The sequence below is a fragment of the Chenopodium album genome, chromosome 14 (assembly GCF_948465745.1).
Source record: "Chenopodium album chromosome 14, dcCheAlbu1.1, whole genome shotgun sequence".
In the NCBI taxonomy this organism is placed as follows: Eukaryota; Viridiplantae; Streptophyta; class Magnoliopsida; order Caryophyllales; family Amaranthaceae; genus Chenopodium; species Chenopodium album.
In genome coordinates this window covers 41816708-41835128 of record NC_137847.1, presented here as the reverse complement: position 1 = coordinate 41835128, position 18421 = coordinate 41816708, and the positions used below count along the sequence as shown (strand labels likewise).

At 34.2% G+C, this 18421-nt stretch overlaps 3 protein-coding genes across 3 annotated transcripts; 2 read left to right on the top strand and 1 right to left on the bottom strand.

The window, feature by feature from the left end:
* Positions 1-3853: 3853 nt before the first annotated feature.
* On the top strand, positions 3854-4876 carry LOC145578083 (uncharacterized). Its single transcript, XM_081635478.1, has one exon. It carries the CDS (start codon positions 3854-3856, stop codon positions 4874-4876), a length of 1023 nt encoding a protein of 340 aa, XP_081491604.1.
* Positions 4877-6558: 1682 nt separating this feature from the next.
* LOC145578081 (uncharacterized) lies at positions 6559-10315 on the top strand. The gene is made up of 4 exons (XM_081635477.1): positions 6559-6924; positions 8771-8829; positions 9449-9790; positions 9907-10315. The coding sequence occupies exons 1-4, from the start codon at positions 6559-6561 to the stop codon at positions 10313-10315; spliced, it is 1176 nt and encodes a 391-aa protein (XP_081491603.1).
* Positions 10316-13750: 3435 nt separating this feature from the next.
* LOC145579251 (GDSL esterase/lipase At4g18970-like) lies at positions 13751-17388 on the bottom strand. Its single transcript, XM_081636498.1, has 5 exons — positions 17154-17388; positions 15795-15919; positions 14756-14995; positions 14067-14307; positions 13751-13953 (listed from the first exon to the last, which is right to left on the bottom strand). Exons 1-5 carry the CDS (start codon positions 17386-17388, stop codon positions 13751-13753), a joined length of 1044 nt encoding a protein of 347 aa, XP_081492624.1.
* Between the last annotated feature and the right edge of the window lie 1033 nt (positions 17389-18421).

The window sequence follows — 18421 nt, the reverse complement described above, 5'->3', positions numbered from 1 at the left end:
AATACAATGGAAATATAGAGAGAACTATTTTCCCCAATATTTAACATGGTATCAAGAGCCTAGGGAGATCCTGGGATGAAAACACGAGAGTTCGTGTGGGAGAATGAGAGAACCTTAAACACGAGAGTTCGTGTGGGAGAATGAGAGAACCTTAAACACGAGAGTTTGTGTGAGAGGAGAGAATGAAAAAAACCTTAATCACGAGAGTTCGTGTGAGAGGAGAGGATGAAAAACACAAGAGGTTGTGTGAGAGAATGAGAAAAACCTTAAACACGCGAGAACGTGTGAGAGGAGAAGAAAAAATATGACGGGTTCGAAAAAATAGACGTTCTCGTTAGATTGATTGATGGGTTCGAAAAGAATGGCGTTCTCATCAAGTGAGAGAATAAAATAACCTTAAACACGAGAATTCGTGTAAGATGAGTGATCAAATGCACACATTATTCATTATTTGCGTCCAATATAGTGAGATTGTGAGAGTTCACAATTTTTTTTAACTATACGTTATTTTCATAATTATCGTATAATAATAGTGTGAGAATTATTGTGAGAGTTCGAAGTATTTTTTTTAATGAGAAATCGTTTTTGTGACTATGTTGATCATGGTGAAATTTGATGATTTTAATGAAGATGAAGAACGTGGCATGATCAAGTGTTCGATCAAATTCAAGAGGATTATATTTGTGATTATTCGAAGAAGGATGATTACATATTGCGGCTTGATGATGACATGATGCAGATTTTATTTTATTGTCCAAGTCGGATGTTCGAGATCTACACCTCCGACTTGAGGGAGGGTATTGAGATAGGAATGTATATTGTGATATGATATTATGAGAATAATATCATATGAGATATTATGAGAATAATATCATATGAGATATTATTGTGAAAAGATATATATGATATATATATTGTGAATAGATTTAGGAAGTTAAGATAATAAGGAATATTAGGGTTAGTTATTCCTATTGTTTATATATATTGTAATGTGGCCAAATATTATGAATGGGAAAATACAATGGAAATATAGAGAGAACTATTTTCCCCAATATTTAACATATTTAAATAGTAAAATGTTAAGTAATCGTCTAATAAAATGGAGAAAGTAACAATTGAAGGTGAATAGCTAGATGTTAGCGTTTAACCCTTAAACTTTGGCAATTAGCATCATAGAATAGTAGAAGATATAATCTATACTAATATATTAAAAGGCATTCCTAAAAACGTCTCTACGCCACGTAGACCCCCTCACTACGCCACGTCACTCACTCAAATCCTTATTATGCCACGTCATCCACTCAATTACTCAATATACCACGTCATCCGCACTACCAACAATACTTAATGTTGCCTCAACTATATTGGAAAAAAAATATATGGATGAGAAAGTTTAAACCCTTGACTTCTTTGAATAAATGTTATTGTTTAACCATCTAGACAAATAGTCAATTATGATTTAATCTTGCACACTAAATAATATTATACTATAAAAGTATTTAATATACATACTACATACACACTATTAAATGCTTTTAAAAATTAGCATTTGCACAACTACAAAAGTAGTATCCCGGCGGGCTACTCACTAGTGATTATGTTAAAAGGATGTACCATTAATAATTTGTTTTAATTGATAATTAACTAAATCAATTGTACCAATAAAAGGTTGTTTAATATCATCATCACACTTTTTAATGGTATAAACTAGTGAGTTATCCCGGGCGTTGCCCCATTGCTACTGTTGTAGACGTACAATCGATAATTTTTTTTTTTATTAAAAGGCTTTTCAAAACTGGAATTATCATTATCAAATAAAAATTGGGTTATTCATTGAATTTTTTTTTTCTTTTTTTGAAGGCATTTTAATCGAACCTTGTGGTTTGCACTTATATGATTTTTTACCATACAAATAACATAGTTGATGTTGGCTTAGATGGTTAAATACACATATGTAGAGGTTGAGGGTTCAAACCTCGCTCCTTATCCTTATGTTTTTATATGGACTAATGTTAGTTGTTTGGGTGATGTGGCATTGTTTGAGTGATGATGTGGCGTCATGAGATGTTGGGAAGATGACATTATGGTTCAACAAAATAGGGACTACGTGGCACATCGACGTTCTTAGGAGCGCCTTTTAATAGATTAATATAGATTTTACACGTATGATGTATCTATAAAAACAAAATGGTAACGTCATGTGTCACCCTTACTTATGATTTGGTGCCACATGTGTGCTATGTGTCGCCTTATGTGTCATTACCATTCTCTCTCCAAATTGAATTATAGTAATATACTTCCTCCGTCCCTTGTTGATAGTCCCTTATACGGTCAATTTTATGTCCCAAAATGATAATCTCATTTGATTTTTTCAAGTACCATTAATAATAAATTTTTTACCAAAATTTTCTCCAATTTGCAACAATATTTGTGCAAATTTAACTTTTCCGTGTAAATTTTGCTTTTCCATATACTTTTATTACTTTCTATCTCTACTTTTTTTGCAAACCCAATGTAGATTTACCTTTCCAATGTACTTTTACTACTTCTTATTTATGTTTATTAATTCTCGTGAAAATTGCCCATAAGAGACGGAGGGAGTAGTGACTTTGAAAAACTCTTCATTGAAGTGACTTTAATGCTCTATAATAATGTTTAATTTACTTTAAAAACTATTCATGTGTAAAACCTCCATGTTTATATTTGACATATCGTATAACATATATTAATGAAGGATAATGTAGCTTATTTTATTTTCATTCACTTATTAATATTTTTCAATATGAACCCTTTTTACCAGTCAAAAACAAATATTAACCTTTTTTAATTAACTTTGATCAAACTTATAAATTAATGACGTGTTGGGCCATCGCCCGGACAAATAACTAGTTTATAACTTTATTTATACAATGAGAAAAATATCACAGTAAATTTGTATCTTATAATTCTATTACACCATCAAATGGTATTATTTACTTATTGGTATCTTATAAAAAAATTAGCATTATTTACAAAAATGCCACGATTGTAAATACATAAATAAATTGTATGTACTAATACTTTCTCGCTATATATATATATTTTTAAAAGGTTAGAAGAAATAACATTAGGAAGTCGAGTCAAGGTGCTAATTAACATCACTAAGCCGCTAAGAAGAGTGCAGAAAATCCGTGACAAATGGGGCAATGTGATTATGGTGGAATTCGCTTATGAAAGGCTGCCTTTTTTCTGCTTCGCTTGTGGGGTTATAGGACATTCAAAGAAAGATTGTTCTCTTATGTCGGAGGAAAGCAAGCAGGCTAAACTGGGATGGGGGAGGTGGCTTTGTGCCTCTCCTAGGAAGGGAAAGGGGAAGGAGGACGAGGAGCTCGAGGTAGTGTTAGGGGTGAGAAAGCAACTTTTTGTGACTAAAGAGATTGTTAAGTCGACCCATGATCATGAGAGTGAGATTAGTGCGCTGGAGAAAGGAATTTTAAAGGAAAGGCAGCAGTGCATTGGTACAAATGAGGGGCAGGTTCCAAAGCTTTTGGAAGGTGCTGAGCAGTGTGTCGAAAAGGGGAGTGAGGAGGTGGGAGTTGAGCTACGAAATTTTGACAAAAATCCGAAGGGGGAGAAGGGGCATAATGCAGGGGGGATTGGGTGGGGTTTGAATCTGGAGGAAATTGGTAAGGGAGAAAAACTCATATGATTGCCATATGAGTAGGGATGAGCTAGATATTCTCGGGAAAAGGGGAAGGGAAATAGGGGAGGGGATGGTGGAGGGAGAGAGTGCGGGGAAGAAAGTTGTAACTGCTGATAATATTTCCGGATTGCGGTTGGCGGAGACTGTTGTTGAGCAGTCCCGCCGAGCTCAATGAGAGTGCTAAGTGTTAACTGGAGAGGGTTGGGCAATACCTCTGCAGTTAATAACCTCCGAAACTTGGTAAGGAGGGAGGCCTTGTCTCTTATCTTCCTTACAGAGACGAAGTTAAGTATCATAGAAATGAATAAAGTTCGAGATAAGTTAGTAGGTTATGATGGTGTTGCGGTGGACAATTGTGGTAGGTCAGGGGGTGTGGCTATGCTTTGGTTGAGGGATCTTGATGTGGAGTTACTCACTATGTCATTACACCATGTTCATGTCTTGATTAAGAAAGGGATAGGGGAAGGAGTTTGGAGGTTATCGGGTTTCTATGGGTGGCCGGAGGTGCATAACCGTCATCTATCATGGGAACTTCTTGTTGAGTTAGCTAATAGTAGAGAGGAGTTGTGGGTTTGCATAGGAGATTTTAATGAGATTTTTCTTGACTCAGAGAAAAAAGGGAGTAATGATCGAGCTCTTTGGCAAATGGAGAATTTTAGGAATGCAGTTGACACATGCTATTTGTGTGATATTCCTTTTGAGGGATATGAGTTTACTTATGACAATGGTCAATGGGGTGATGACAATATACAATGTAGACTCGACAAGGCTCTTGCGAATCAAGGGTGGATGGGTTTGTATCCGAAAGCAAAAGTTGTTAATTTCGAGCGTGAATGGTCGGACCATGCACCGATAAAGTTGCTTCTTGACGAAGATACTAACAAGTCCAAGTGCAAGGAGAAGCCGTTTCGCTTCGAGCAGCTATGGGTGGAGAGTGAGAGGTGTGAAGGGGTGGTGCAGTACGGCTGGCAGCTTGATGGGGGTTCGGTAGAGGGTAGGCTGGCAGCTTGTGCGGCGGAGTTGAAGATATGGAGTGATAGTGATGAGTTTGGGAAAATTTTTAGGGAGATAAGAAAGAGGAGGAAGAAGCTTGCTACTCTTAACAAAGGGAGTAGAACGGAGAGCCGTGTGAAGGAAAGGAGGAAGGTGGTTAGAGAGATCAATGATTTACTCCATCATGAGGAGATTTATTGAGACAACGTTCGAGAGCCTTGTGGATTGAGGCTGGTGACCGAAGTTCAAGTTTCTTTCATAGGAAAGCCTCACAACATCGTCAAAAAAATAATATTAGATGCCTTGTTTTGGATGATGGGGTTAAGCATCAAGAGGAAAATGGAATCAGCAAGGTGGCAGTGGAGTATTTTTAATCTCTTTTCCTCTTCTGTGGGGTCAGACTTTGATGAATCTCTTTGTGGGATTGATACTCGTGTGACAAAGGACATGAATGAAGGTTTAAGTGCCAATTATACCGCGGATGAAGTGCTTGTTGCTCTAAAACAAATGCATCCTCTTAAGGCCCCGGGTACCGATGGTATGTGTCCTTTATTTTTCCAAACTTATTGGCATATTGTTGGACCTTCTGTTACTACTTTGGTGCTTGGTGTGCTTAGTGGTGATATGATTCCGAAGGAAATTAATAAAACTTTTATTGTCTTAATTTCAAAAACGAAGGCTCCGGAAATAATGACGGAATTTAGACCTATTAGCTTATGTAATGTGGTGTATAAATTGATTACTAAGGTGTTAGCTAATAGATTAGAAGTTTTTCTTTCGGATATTACTTCTTTGAATCAGAGTGCGTTCACTCCGGGAAGACTGATTACTGATAATATTTTGGTGGCTTTTGAGGTGTTCCATCATATGAAAAATTCGAGTAGTAACAAGGGGTCTATGGCACTAAAACTTGACATGGCGAAAGCTTATGACAGAGTGGAGTGGGGCTTTCTGAGAGCGGTTATGCTGAAGTTGGGTTTTGTGGAACACTGGGTGGATTGGGTTATGCATTGTGTTTCTACAATTACCTTCTTTGTTCTTATAAATGGGGCACCTTCAGGGGAGTTTACTCCATCGAGGGGTTTACGGCAAGGTGATCCTCTTTCCCCATATCTGTTCATTATGTGTGCAGAAGCGTTGTCTGGACTGTTAAATAGATCTGTGGTGAGTTGTAGTCTGTATGGGATTAGAGTGGCATCGTTAGCTGCTTTTATTTCGCATCTACTATTTGCAAATGTAGAGGAGGTTAACACAATTCGTAGTTTACTCCGTACTTATGAATGTGTCGGAGGTGTGTGTCGGAGGAGAGAAGGAGAGTGTTAGCGGACTTGATGGGTGTGAAGATGGTCGATATTCATGATAAATATCTTGGTCTCCCTACGGTTGTGGGGAGGTCTAAGATAGTGATTACGAAAGGTGTTAGGGAGAAGTTGTGGAAGAGACTTTAAGGGTGGAAGGGGGGAATGCTATCTAATGCTGGTCGGGAGGTGTTGATTAAGGTCGTGGCCCAATCTATCCCAACCTACGCAATGAGTGTGTTTAAATTTCCCTCTTCCTTTTGTGATGAGTTGCATTCGATGGTTTTGAATTTTTGGTGGGGTTAAAAAAAGGGTGAGAGGAAGATCCATTGGTTGTCTTGGAAGAAGCTTTATGAACCAAAGGCAGTTGGAGGACTTGGTTTTAGAGATTTTAAATATTTTAATGCTGCTTTATTAGGTAAACAAGCTTGGTCGGAGGATTATTCAAGAGCCGGGCAGTTTAATTGCAAGAATTTTTAAGTCAAGGTATTTTTCTAATGGGGATTTTCTGAGCTCTGAGATTGGAAATAACCCGAGTTACACGTGGAGAGGTCTTTGGGGGTTAAATGGGTAATTCAGAGAGGAATGAGATGGAGGGTAGGGGATGGGCTAAACATTCTGGTGTGGCAGTGCCCTTGGATCCCTGGAACGCGGACTAGGAAGGTGATATCTCCTATTGTTGAGGGTAGGAGTAATATGAGGGTCTGTGATCTTATTCACCTACCTACGGCTTCTTGGAATGTTTCTTTAGTCAATGAGATTTTTCTTCCATTTGAAAGGGAGAGAGTCTTATGTATTCCTCTGAGTTTCCATCTCCCTAATGAAAAGATTTGTTGGGAGTTAGAGAAGGATAGAAGGTGCTCGGTTCGGTCGGCATACAGGGTGATTTTTGGTGAGCCTGACAGTGAGAATGTGGCTTCTTCGTCGTTGCATACGAACATCTGGAACAAGGTATGGCATTGTGTAGGGAATATTTCAAGCATCCCACACTTGAGCCCCACTGTGATCATACACTTAAGTATGGTGGCGTCCAAAGGGAAGGAAGCTAGAGCAAAAGAGTCGCCAACAAGTTTTAGGAACTTGTAAACCGTTCACAGGGTGAAGGTTACACCCCTTCACGATTCATGAGAACACTAAATCCATAGTGGTCTGGAGCCATGACTGGATATTTGGGGATGAAGGTACAAATCCAACCTAAAAGAGATTGAACTTGCCCTAAAAATAGGCCTCTACTTTATTCTTCTCATATTCATGTGCACTTTCTAACTAACATACAATCATTATATTAATCCTAAACCTGTTTAATCTATGTTGGTTGAATATTAATGCACAAGCAAAACTATTATTGGCGATCACTTGAATTAAAATCACATTAGCCTAAATCAAATTATTAATTATCTTATTAAGCGTGATTTCAAGTACAAATTCCCTTTAAACCTGCAAGAGAGGGAGTGATCAAACAATAACAATAATATCAAGCAACATAATAATATTGACATAACAAATCATCATCATCAAAATAATATTCTCAATCTCATCAAAGCATAATAATATTATTAGCAAGATCCTAGGCATGATACTAAGATGATTAATAACAAATCCTAGCATGTCACTAAACATTAAAGATCAAAGCTTTAGCATAACATGATACTAACATGATAGAAGAAAATCGGAAGCAACCTAAGCATGATACTAGAAATATACATGATATTAGAAATATTAATTATTACCCTAAACATAATACTAGGAATCATAAAGACATCCTAACATGATACTAGGAATTAGAATAATCTAAGCATGATTCCTAAATAAATAGAGCAATTGAATAAGGATTTTTTGACTTCTACCATAAAAAAAAAATCAAAAAATTGTGTTTTACCACCAAAACTTCTAAAACTTTTATTTTACCACCAAATAAAAAATTAAAAATTGTTTTTTACCACCTGTCGTCAAAAACCTAACGGAAATTTTAAAATTCTTCGATTTTTGTGTCAAACACATGTTCTTTAGAGGTTTTGGGGTATATTTTGGCCCTTTGGGCCCAATTTGAGATCAGAATTGACAAAAAATGATCGAAAATGCTTCGTTTTGCGTATTTAAAAATACCTCAATTTGTGTAAACATGCAAAACGAGGCATTTTCGATCCTTTTTTGTCAATTCTGACCTCAAATTGGTTCCATAGGCCCAAAATAGCCCCCTAAACCTATGAATAGCATGCTTTGCGCACGAAATTTGAAGAAGTTTTTTTAAAACCGTTAGATTTAACGGTTTTCTTGATGTTAGATGGTAAAAAATAATTTTTAGAATTTTTTTTGTGGTAAAATAAAAGTTTTAAAAGTTTTGGTGGTAAAAAATAATTTTTTGATTTTTTTTTGTGGTAAAAGTCAAATTTTCCATTGAATAACTTACTTTGTTGCCTCGTATCTCTTTCTATCAAAGAAATACACACGTTAGTAACTTCAAGGAAAATAGTAAATCAAACAATTAATTAAATAATTGAAATTGGGATTTGGGACTAAACCCTCAGAAATTATCAACCTTTCATGTCAAGGGAGAAGGCAACTTCGAGTTTGGCTAGGTGTGTCTAGAACTTGTGAATGCAGAATTGTGTTTGAAAAAAGGCTAGGCTTAGAAAGGGAGAGAAAGAATAAGTTTTTGCTTAAGAAAGAAGAGAATAGAATTAGATGATTGAAAACGAGGAAATACGACCCTATTTATAAGAAAAATAGTCCGGAAACGATTAGAAAAAGACCAAATGCAATCTGGAATAAAACCACTTCTGTTATGGCGCGACAGCTTCATCGCGGCGCGATGGTTCTGTCGTTTCGCGATGGTTCACGCGTTAACCCAAAGCCGTACAGAGTCCTTAATCTAATTAAATTAGACTAATTAACGTCCGTACTTATCTTTTAAAATTAGATTTAATTCTTTTAAAACACTTATTTTATTCCAAATAAAATTTTTTATTTTCTAAAAATATAATTATTAATCCTAATTCCACTAGAACTTAAGAGAACCTTCTAAATTATTCTAGAAGATTAAAGTCAATCCTAATGACTTTAGAAATAATAGTTAATGAGCCATCCACTAGATCATTGGGCCGTATATAAAACTTATTTCGGGCCCAACTTAGTATTTTGGCCACAACTTCCTCATTATTCATCGGAAATGGGCTTATAATATATCGTTGGAAAGCTCTTTTCGAACCCAATCCAAGTACACCATTATTAGACCCTTATTATGGACCAAACTAAATTGGATTGGATATTTTCATACATTTTCGAAAACAGAAAGAAGTATTTTTATATTAAAACAACCGCATCACAAGACTTTTCACACTTTCACTTCGTTCGATAATCAATGACGTGAAAGATATTCATCACTAGGTTTAGTTTTTTTGGGGAGACACAATTAGGTGTCTACACATTGTAATGTTTTTTCGAGAATAAAAATCTTTTTATGGACGGCTTGTAGAAAGATATTACCCACCTCAAAGGGATTAAGTAGGAGAATGCAAGAAAAGGATTCCATGTGTAGCATTTGCAAAGCCAAGGAAGAAACCGAATTGCATTGTATGATGGAGTGCGTGATTGCCCAATTAATTTGGGATGAGAGTGATCTGAGAGATAAGATTAAGGGCGAGTTTAGAAATTTCTATGAGATGGCAATGTACTACTTGGAGTGTTTGCCTAAGACTGACCATGGGCGGTTTATTACAACCTGTTGGGCGATTTGGAATGCAAGAAATCGCTGGATTTTCGAAGGTGAGAGGTGCGAGCCAAAGCGATTGATAGAGCATGTCAACAAGATTATAGGGTAGTTAGCAAAGGAGGAGGCAGGGGTGAAAATTGGGGGGAGGGGTGCGCGTTTGAGGTGGAAACCACCTGTGGCTGGGGTGCTGAAGGTTAACGTGGATGGTGGGGTGTGTGAAGGGAAGGGATCTCTGTTGGGGCTGTGATCAGGGGGTCAGACGGGGCAGCAGTGCTGGCTGCTGCGTGGGTGGTCGAGGATAGGTGGGAGCCTTCCATTGCTAAAGCGAAAGCGATCTTGTTGGGTGCTCAAGCTGTTGTGGATTTCGGTGCTCGCAAGATAGTGATCGAGAGTGATTGTTTGGGGGTGTTGAACGCACTCAAAGCACAGGAAAGGGGGGAGAGTAGTCTTCACCTAATATTTGATGATATTTATCATGTTATTCAAGCTTTTGAGTTTGTTTCTTGGAGTTTTGTTAATAGGGAATGTAATAAGGTTGCGCACAAGCTAGGTCATTGCTTGCCGTGGGAACCGGGTAGTAGAGTTTGGTTATCTGATTTTCTTGATTGTATTGTTCCTATTGGACTATGATCTCCCTATTAATGAATGAGTAGCCTTGCTGGCTTTGTTTAAAAAAAAAAAAAAATTAGAAAGCCCTCTTCACTAGGGGAATTATTACTAATGTAAAAAAAAAAAAAGCAAATTATAAATTGTATGTACTAATACTTTCTCGCTAATATGAATTACGATCCCACATTCCTACTTATAATACACTAGTGTTAAAAGATCAAAACTAAAAACGGTTAGACAAAAGCTCCAAATCAAAAACCAACATCATGACTTGTATCTAAACACGAAATGTGGAGAAGTATGACGATACTTTCCAAATTTAATCAAACACATTGTAAAAGCATTATGTCATCAAGAGTATAATTATACTAGCAGCAGATAGGATAAAACAAATCCAGCGTATAAAACGAAAACATGGATTTTTTTTGCTATGAGTTTGTATTCGCATTAACGTCAATTGCGGTCCGTCCATTATTACAAATTGAGCGTTCTCAACTAGGAAGGTAATATTTTTTTGAGAAGGCATTGGGTGTGGCAAGCCGTATCTAAAACTTTATGCAGCAAGTATATATATGTATGTAGTATTTGGTGGAGGATTTGTATTATTTGATAGAAGATAGGTACAATTTATCCAAAGATATTTTATTATTTGATAGAGGATACGTACAACTTGTTGGTGGATATGTACAGTTTGTTAAAAAATATGTAGTATTTGATAGAAGATATGTACGATTTATCTTTGATAGAGGATACGTATAGTATGTTAGACGATACATTTTATTTGGTAGTATATATATATATGATATGTAGTATTTGGTGGAAGATGTGTCTTATTTTAAAGAGGATATGTACAGTTTGTTAGAGGATATGTAGTATTTGGTGGATGATGTGTATTAATTGATAGTAGATATGTGTTGTTTGCTAGAGGATACATACAATATGTTGAAGGATATATATTATTTGTTGGAAGATACGTACAGTTTGTTGCCGCATGAAATATTGGGTGCTCCTTTGTGTATTATTTTTTTTTTTATTAACAAGGCCTTTTAATTTGTTTATTTTAAAAGAATCTTGCTAACGAACAAGCGTCCTCAGAAGTTAGATAACTAATCAATATATTATTTAAAATAGTAATTAAATTTAAAATGCATGTCAAAATCACGCGGTATAACTAATATTTATTTTACTCTAGTACTTTCACTTTTAGTTCTCTTATTAACGTCCGTGACACACATTAGCTTTTGCCGTTTTGAAATCATTATTATTTGTCCTTAGGGCCTATTCACATTTACTTAATTTCAGTTCAGTTTAGTTCAGTTCAGCTCTAATCAGTTCAGTTCAGCTCAGCTCCAATCAGTTCAGTTCAGTTCCATCAGCTCCTAATTTCCATCTCTCATAAAATATTCATTTCAGCTCAGTTCATTCAGTTCAGTTCAGTTCAGCTCCAATCAGTTCAGTTTAGTTCAGCTCATTTCAGTAAATGTGAACAAACCCCTTAATTAGATTGACCACTTTCCATTGTACAAAGTTTTAGAGGATAAGTATGCGGTTAAAAAATTATCAATTATTAATTTAGCATAAGTGTTGATCTAATGTGAGTTAAAGCGTTTTATTACTAATATAATTAAAAAAAAATGGTTTGAAAAAAAAAAATATAGCATAGTTCAAGAGTAAAGTAAGAATATAATTGGTTAAACTTTAACAAAACAAATGATAAAGAAAAGAAAAAAAAATATGGGTTAAATGTTTAAAGTGCAGCCTTTTTTTTATTTTTTTGTTTAGAGACCACGAGGGCGGAGACGATAATTGATCCCAAAATCTCCTGGAATCGTGAGAAAAGCTCTAACCACTTGAGCTTATTTAAGTTAGTATATCGTACTAACTTATTTCAGAAATGGTCAGATCAGATGAGATGATTTTATTTTTTAATTTGCGTTATTTAGTGTTAAATGTCCTTATTTTTTGTACTTTAAATAATTAAGAAATTTTTTTATGTATAGAAAGTAGGCTTGTACAGAACTATCTAATGATCCAAAAATCCGATAATCCGATCCGCAATCGATCTGAATTTTTGGATATCTAATCCGAGTTTTCACTTCAGATCAGATATCTAATCCGAAAAGGTGGATATCGGATGCGGATCTGGATAATGATTTTCAAAATTTCGGATATCCGATATCCAAAATATAAAGGCTAAAATAGTAAAATATATATAAATTTTCTAAATTGTTCATATAAAATGGTTTACTTATTACAATATTCTTAATATATTTTATGGTAATATTTATTGCAGAAGGACTATTATTTTGTTAAAATATGTTGTACAACTCAGCGATAAAAAAGCGGTAAAATTAGTGAAATTTACAAAGTAATCATAATCAATTTTACTTAATAATGGATAATGGATATCCAAAGCATTCGATCCGAAAATTTTGGATATCTGAATATCGGATATCCTAAATTTTCAAATCGAATTTGGATATCAATTTCTGATATTTGAGTGTTTGGATATCCGATCCAAAATCACATTTCGGATCAGATATCCGTGAACAGGCCTAATAGAAAGTACGATTTAATAACATCTCATTTCATAATTTTTAAACTTATGGATAAGTGTATTAGTTAGTTTGGAAATCTAATCAAAACAAATCAAATAAAAAAATCAAATCGGATCTAATCATATTATGTGAACTGAACATAGCCTAAAATGTGTAATGTAACAATCTATGTGAGACTTGAAAAACGTCTTTGTAAAATGAAGGGAATATGTGACACCGACAGCATATGTGCAAATTAAAGTCAGTGTATTAATTCAAAAACAATTTTCATTACACTACATATATATTTTGGTGCACTGTGCACTAAAACTATATACTAATGTTTTTTTTTTTAAAACTTATTTTAATGAATAAAAACTAATTATTACTCATTTAATTATCAAATGAGCAAAAAAATAAAATTAATTTGGTACATCTTGCACCCAATTGTATATAAAAAAATTTTACAAGGGGGTGTACAGTGTACCACACACCGGGCACTATTTTTTGATAACGACTTCATAAGGTATACAAAGATTTATTTTATTTTATTTTTTTTTTTTTTTGGCATTTTGTATGATGTGGTTAAAGAATTTTTCAAGGCAATACTTTTATTCATTTGCCATACAAAAAATTTGAAACTGACAAGTAAAGAATGTATATATAAATGTAAAAACTACACAATGCATCTAAAATTTGAGTTAAACATTATTTCTTCAACACAATGCATCTAAAAACTTGTTTGGTGAACCCATTAAGGGTCGATCAAGTTCATTTGGAACATTCATCTTAACCTACCCAAATTATATATAGATATATACTTTGTGTAAGTATCCATCCTATGTTGTATGTTGTACGAAGTATATATGTGTATTTGGGCCTAGATAAGCTTTTAATATCGTGTATAATCAAGCTAACTTCAAATTAATTGCCTAATGCTCATCGGATGGACAAAAAAGAACGGGTCGTTGTATGCAATTGTTGCTGCTGCCTGATTCACAAATTCTGATGGATGAAATCCATCCATGTATCCGTGAAAGAGCCTATTACGACAAGGGGGAGAAAGCGGCTCACACATGAAATCACTTCTTAATTTGCAACAATATGAATCCATTATAAACCCTGCAAAATTCAAAAGTTTGAATCGTAATTATTAGAACAATGTACACATGCTCTTTAAAACGGAAATTTAAATTAATTTAAACTAGTAATGTAACAACTGTTGACCCACGTACCAAATGGGAATGAAGTTGAAGATTGCATGGCCGAGAGATTAATGTAGGTAAATTTGGCCTCAGGGAGCTTTAAATTGAAATCATCTACTAGTGAAACAAGTTTTGTATTGAAAAGATCTACTGCTTTGTTGATTTCATCAACACATTTTGTTGAATTGAATCTAGCCTTTTCAGCTGGAATGCAACCTATTTGACCTAATCCAAAAACCGCTATCTTCCTTGCACCAGAATCATATAGTGCCTACATCAGAAAATGCATTAATTAGATAAGTAATTAAAACAAAATAAAATATTTATTGAGTGTTAGTTTACATAGATTTGGAAGTGTTGTAATTAACAACACACATGTGAGTACATAACGATAATACATAATGATGACAAATGATATATATATATATATATATATATATATATATATATATATATATATATATATATATATATATATATATATATATATATACACGATTTAATCCTAAAAGTGTTTGGACACACGCTACACTAAATACAAAAAGTAATGATAATCTACCACTGGTAAAAGTGATAGTGCGCTATGAGTAGTGATGTTGAGACCAATTTTATTTTAAGTTGACAGACACCATGCATTTATTATCATGTACACGGGTAGCAAAATTATTGCTTAATATATATGGAGAAGGGAGGGAAGGGAGAAAGAAACAAACACATACCAGTAATCGAGCTCGATATCGAGATATGAGTAGTGTTGCATATTCGTCCTTGGTGAAGAGTTTGCTACTAGGAAATTGTTGTGGGAGGAAGTAGTTATTAATGTAGTCATTGCTACCAATATTGACAGTGTACAAACACTTGTTTAAGTAGTTAGCAATCGGTCCTTTAACCATCGATTGAAGCATTGAGATTGTGACGTTGTAATTTTGTAATTGTTGATCCAACCAAATTCGTTCACCCTGAAAATGGAGGAAACAATTATATATGGTAAACAAATAAAATTATATTATCAAACCCTTTGTAGAAAATGTTACTCGCATTTTTGACTTTTTTGTTACGGAAATAATGTAAATTACCTCCTTCAATTTGTTCCTTCAAACCCTTTTATTTGCGTTTTTTTTTTCAAAGTAGAAAACCGATCCACATTATAATTAAGCGAATCTAACAAGTAGTTACTTAATTACTTGATAATGTTTTATTTTTATAATGTATAAATTATTTTTAAAAAAGTCAAAAGTTTGGGTGCAATCAAGTGATTAATTAGTGAATGGAAAAATCTTTTAAGAACTATTCAGATTTGGTTAAGGAAGTGTCATTATTTTTTGACTAGATGAATGTGTCATCTTCGATCTCCATACATAATGCAATTTTTTTTTCTTTTTGTTTTATAGAAATGTTGACATACAAGTAGTAATCACCAAAATTTACTGTTCATAATAGCAGAAAAAACCCGATAGATATTATATTTATGATAATATTTGTCGCGGATTAGGATAGATATTATGTTATTTTGTATCCTTATCGTACTAGGTTTTCTAACGTGATTAGGACTAGTATTGTAAACTCTATATATGTTGATCATTGGTACACACTCCAACTTGAGGAGTTTTCCAAAATCTAACAAAACCATCATATTAATTTAATTATAATGAAAAGGGATAGGGGTAAATTGTTGTTTACAATATGCTTTTGCCATGATTCCTTTGGTTCCCTTTTACAAACATAAAACGATGCAAGATATAAAGTTTATAATAGTACCAAATTTGATCCAGTTTCTGGGAGAATTCCTGCAGCACCAGATGCGTAATTGACTCCTCTCAATGCATCTTGACCAATGTGAGCACTATATGGTTGTATAAACTCTTTAAATCCCAAGAATTGAGCTGTAATATCACCAATAATAAAAAAAAAAAATTATATTAATAACCATTTGGTTTAATCTATTTTTTTTTTCCAAACTAAGCTCCATATGATAGTATGATAGATAATTAGTATAGGGAATTTAATTGATTTTTTGAATTGAAATTTAAAGTTTGACAATACATTAATAGATATTATAATCATAGTTGTTTCCCCATCCTCTTCCATGCATGTAAGCCTGTAAGGTGTGACGGTATGACGACTATGACCCATGAATTACTCCATTTCATATTGATTTTTTGAAGTCTCAGTCAAAGTCTTTGAAGACTTTGATCATTAATACTCTTACGATTAATAAAAAATAATGAATTGATCTGATGTGATTTTTGTTAGATTCATCTCATCATGTGTTAAGAACTAGAATATTTTTAATCATGAAAAGATGAAAATCAAAATCTATCCTAAAAAATTAATGTTCTTATATATGTTAAAAATAACTTAATACAAAACTTACAAAACTTGGGATACATTTTGTGTTTAATGGTTATATTATTTGAAAGGTCGGAACCCAGTCACCCCAAGATTAATGATCAGCTAGATTAGTGTTTAATGTTCAGCTAGATTAGTTGGTTAATGCATGTCTCGACTCCCAACTTCTAGGAGTGATATTTTACCCAAGATTTGCATCAAATTTTGTTAACATTATTTAGTCTTGGATATTAGTCTTACTGTTACAAAATTGGTTAATATACGAGTACTTGAATTGATGTGATATAGCTAACCATTGTCTACACTTATCTATGCAATTAATTAGAATCAAATATAGCTATCTATTTTATATTTTTAAAAAATTTCTGATAAAAATACCAATGGAATCATTACTATAAATCACCAGGTCAACACATACATAAAAGATTAAAAGGTGGCATAACATAGAAAGTTTACTTTTTTTAATTTTTTGTATCAATTTTACATTTAGAACATCCAAATATCCTAATTAATTTCACGTGTAAAATTTATAGACAGCCAAACAAAGAAAATATGAACAAAGTGCACCAAAAAAAAAAAAAAAAATGAAAATATGAACAATAATTTATCAACTATAGAAGGATAAATAGATAGATAGATATGGATAGTAGATATTGTGTTAGCAGATCATTTCACACTATTTTTAGCATTGTTACATGCTTCGTGTTTATATGCTGCCCTATATAGTAAATACTGTGCTTCGTGTTTCATTTCATTGTTAATACCTACTGATGAAATCTGCAATGGTACGTCCATTAGTAAACCTTCCGGTGGGAACTCCGCCAGGAAAATCGACACCATACGGTGAATAATTAGCTTTAGCCATAGTATCTAGGGCATTATTGTTGCCTGCATCTGATAGCGAATCTCCAAAGATGAAATAACATGGCACCTCCGGATCACCATTAACGAAATTAGAGCTAATCACAACAAGAACCAAAAATATTACTCGAACTCGCAACATTCTTTTTGTGATTTAAGGTTATTGGTAATGAATTGAATTACCTTTGAACTATTAATGATATATTGCATTATAAGATTAGATGTAGTTATGTTATTTATAGCGGGATACTTTAATACGAGTATAAAATTACAAAAATTTTAAATAGAAAGTCTAACAATCATTACACTTTTACGTTCCTTTTGGCCCATAGGTCGTATTATTGATCTACGCGGCCTATGATGGTAAAGTTGACAATTTGCCTTTTAATTGAAAGTTTGTTAGTAGGGGTGTCAATTCGGATAAATAGTTCGGATTTGGGTTGGGTTTATCAATTTCGGGTTATAACGGGTTGAAATAATTAGCGGGTCGGCTTGGGTCGATTTTGAAAATTATCGGGTAAGTTCGGTTTGGTTTTTTTAATTGCAGTTTTTATTCGGATCGGGTCCTTATCGGGTCAGGTTCTAGTCGGTTCGAGTCATAATCAATTTGGGTTGAACCGAGTCAGTTTGAAAACGGGTTAACCCATTTAAAGTGGGTTTCGGTTAAAAACAGTTCGGGTCTTTATCAGGACGGGTCGTAATTGGTTCGGGACATAATCAGTTTGGGTTAAACTGGGGCGGTTCGAAAATGGGTTTCGGTGCAAAACAGATCGGGTGAAATCGGGTCCAATCATTATCGTTTCAAGTTATAATCAGTTTAGATTGAACATGGTTGGTTTGAAAACGAGTTTACCCAATTTGAAGCGGGTTTCAGTTCAAATCATATCGGGTTAAAATTGAGTCGAATGATTATCAAGTCGAGTTAGTCATATAACGGGTAGGAATAGGTCATGTTATAATCAAGTCAAGTCATAAATAAGTTGGGTTTATCGAGTAGTGGGATGAAACGGATTAGATCATAAATATATTAGGTTATAGGTTGTAAATGACTCAGTCATAACGGGTTACGAATTTTAAACGGTTAGGTCTCAACGGGTTACGGGTCCTAAACGGTTCGGTCACAACGGGTTACGGATTGTAAATGGTTCGGTCACAACAGGTTTTGGGTTGGAATG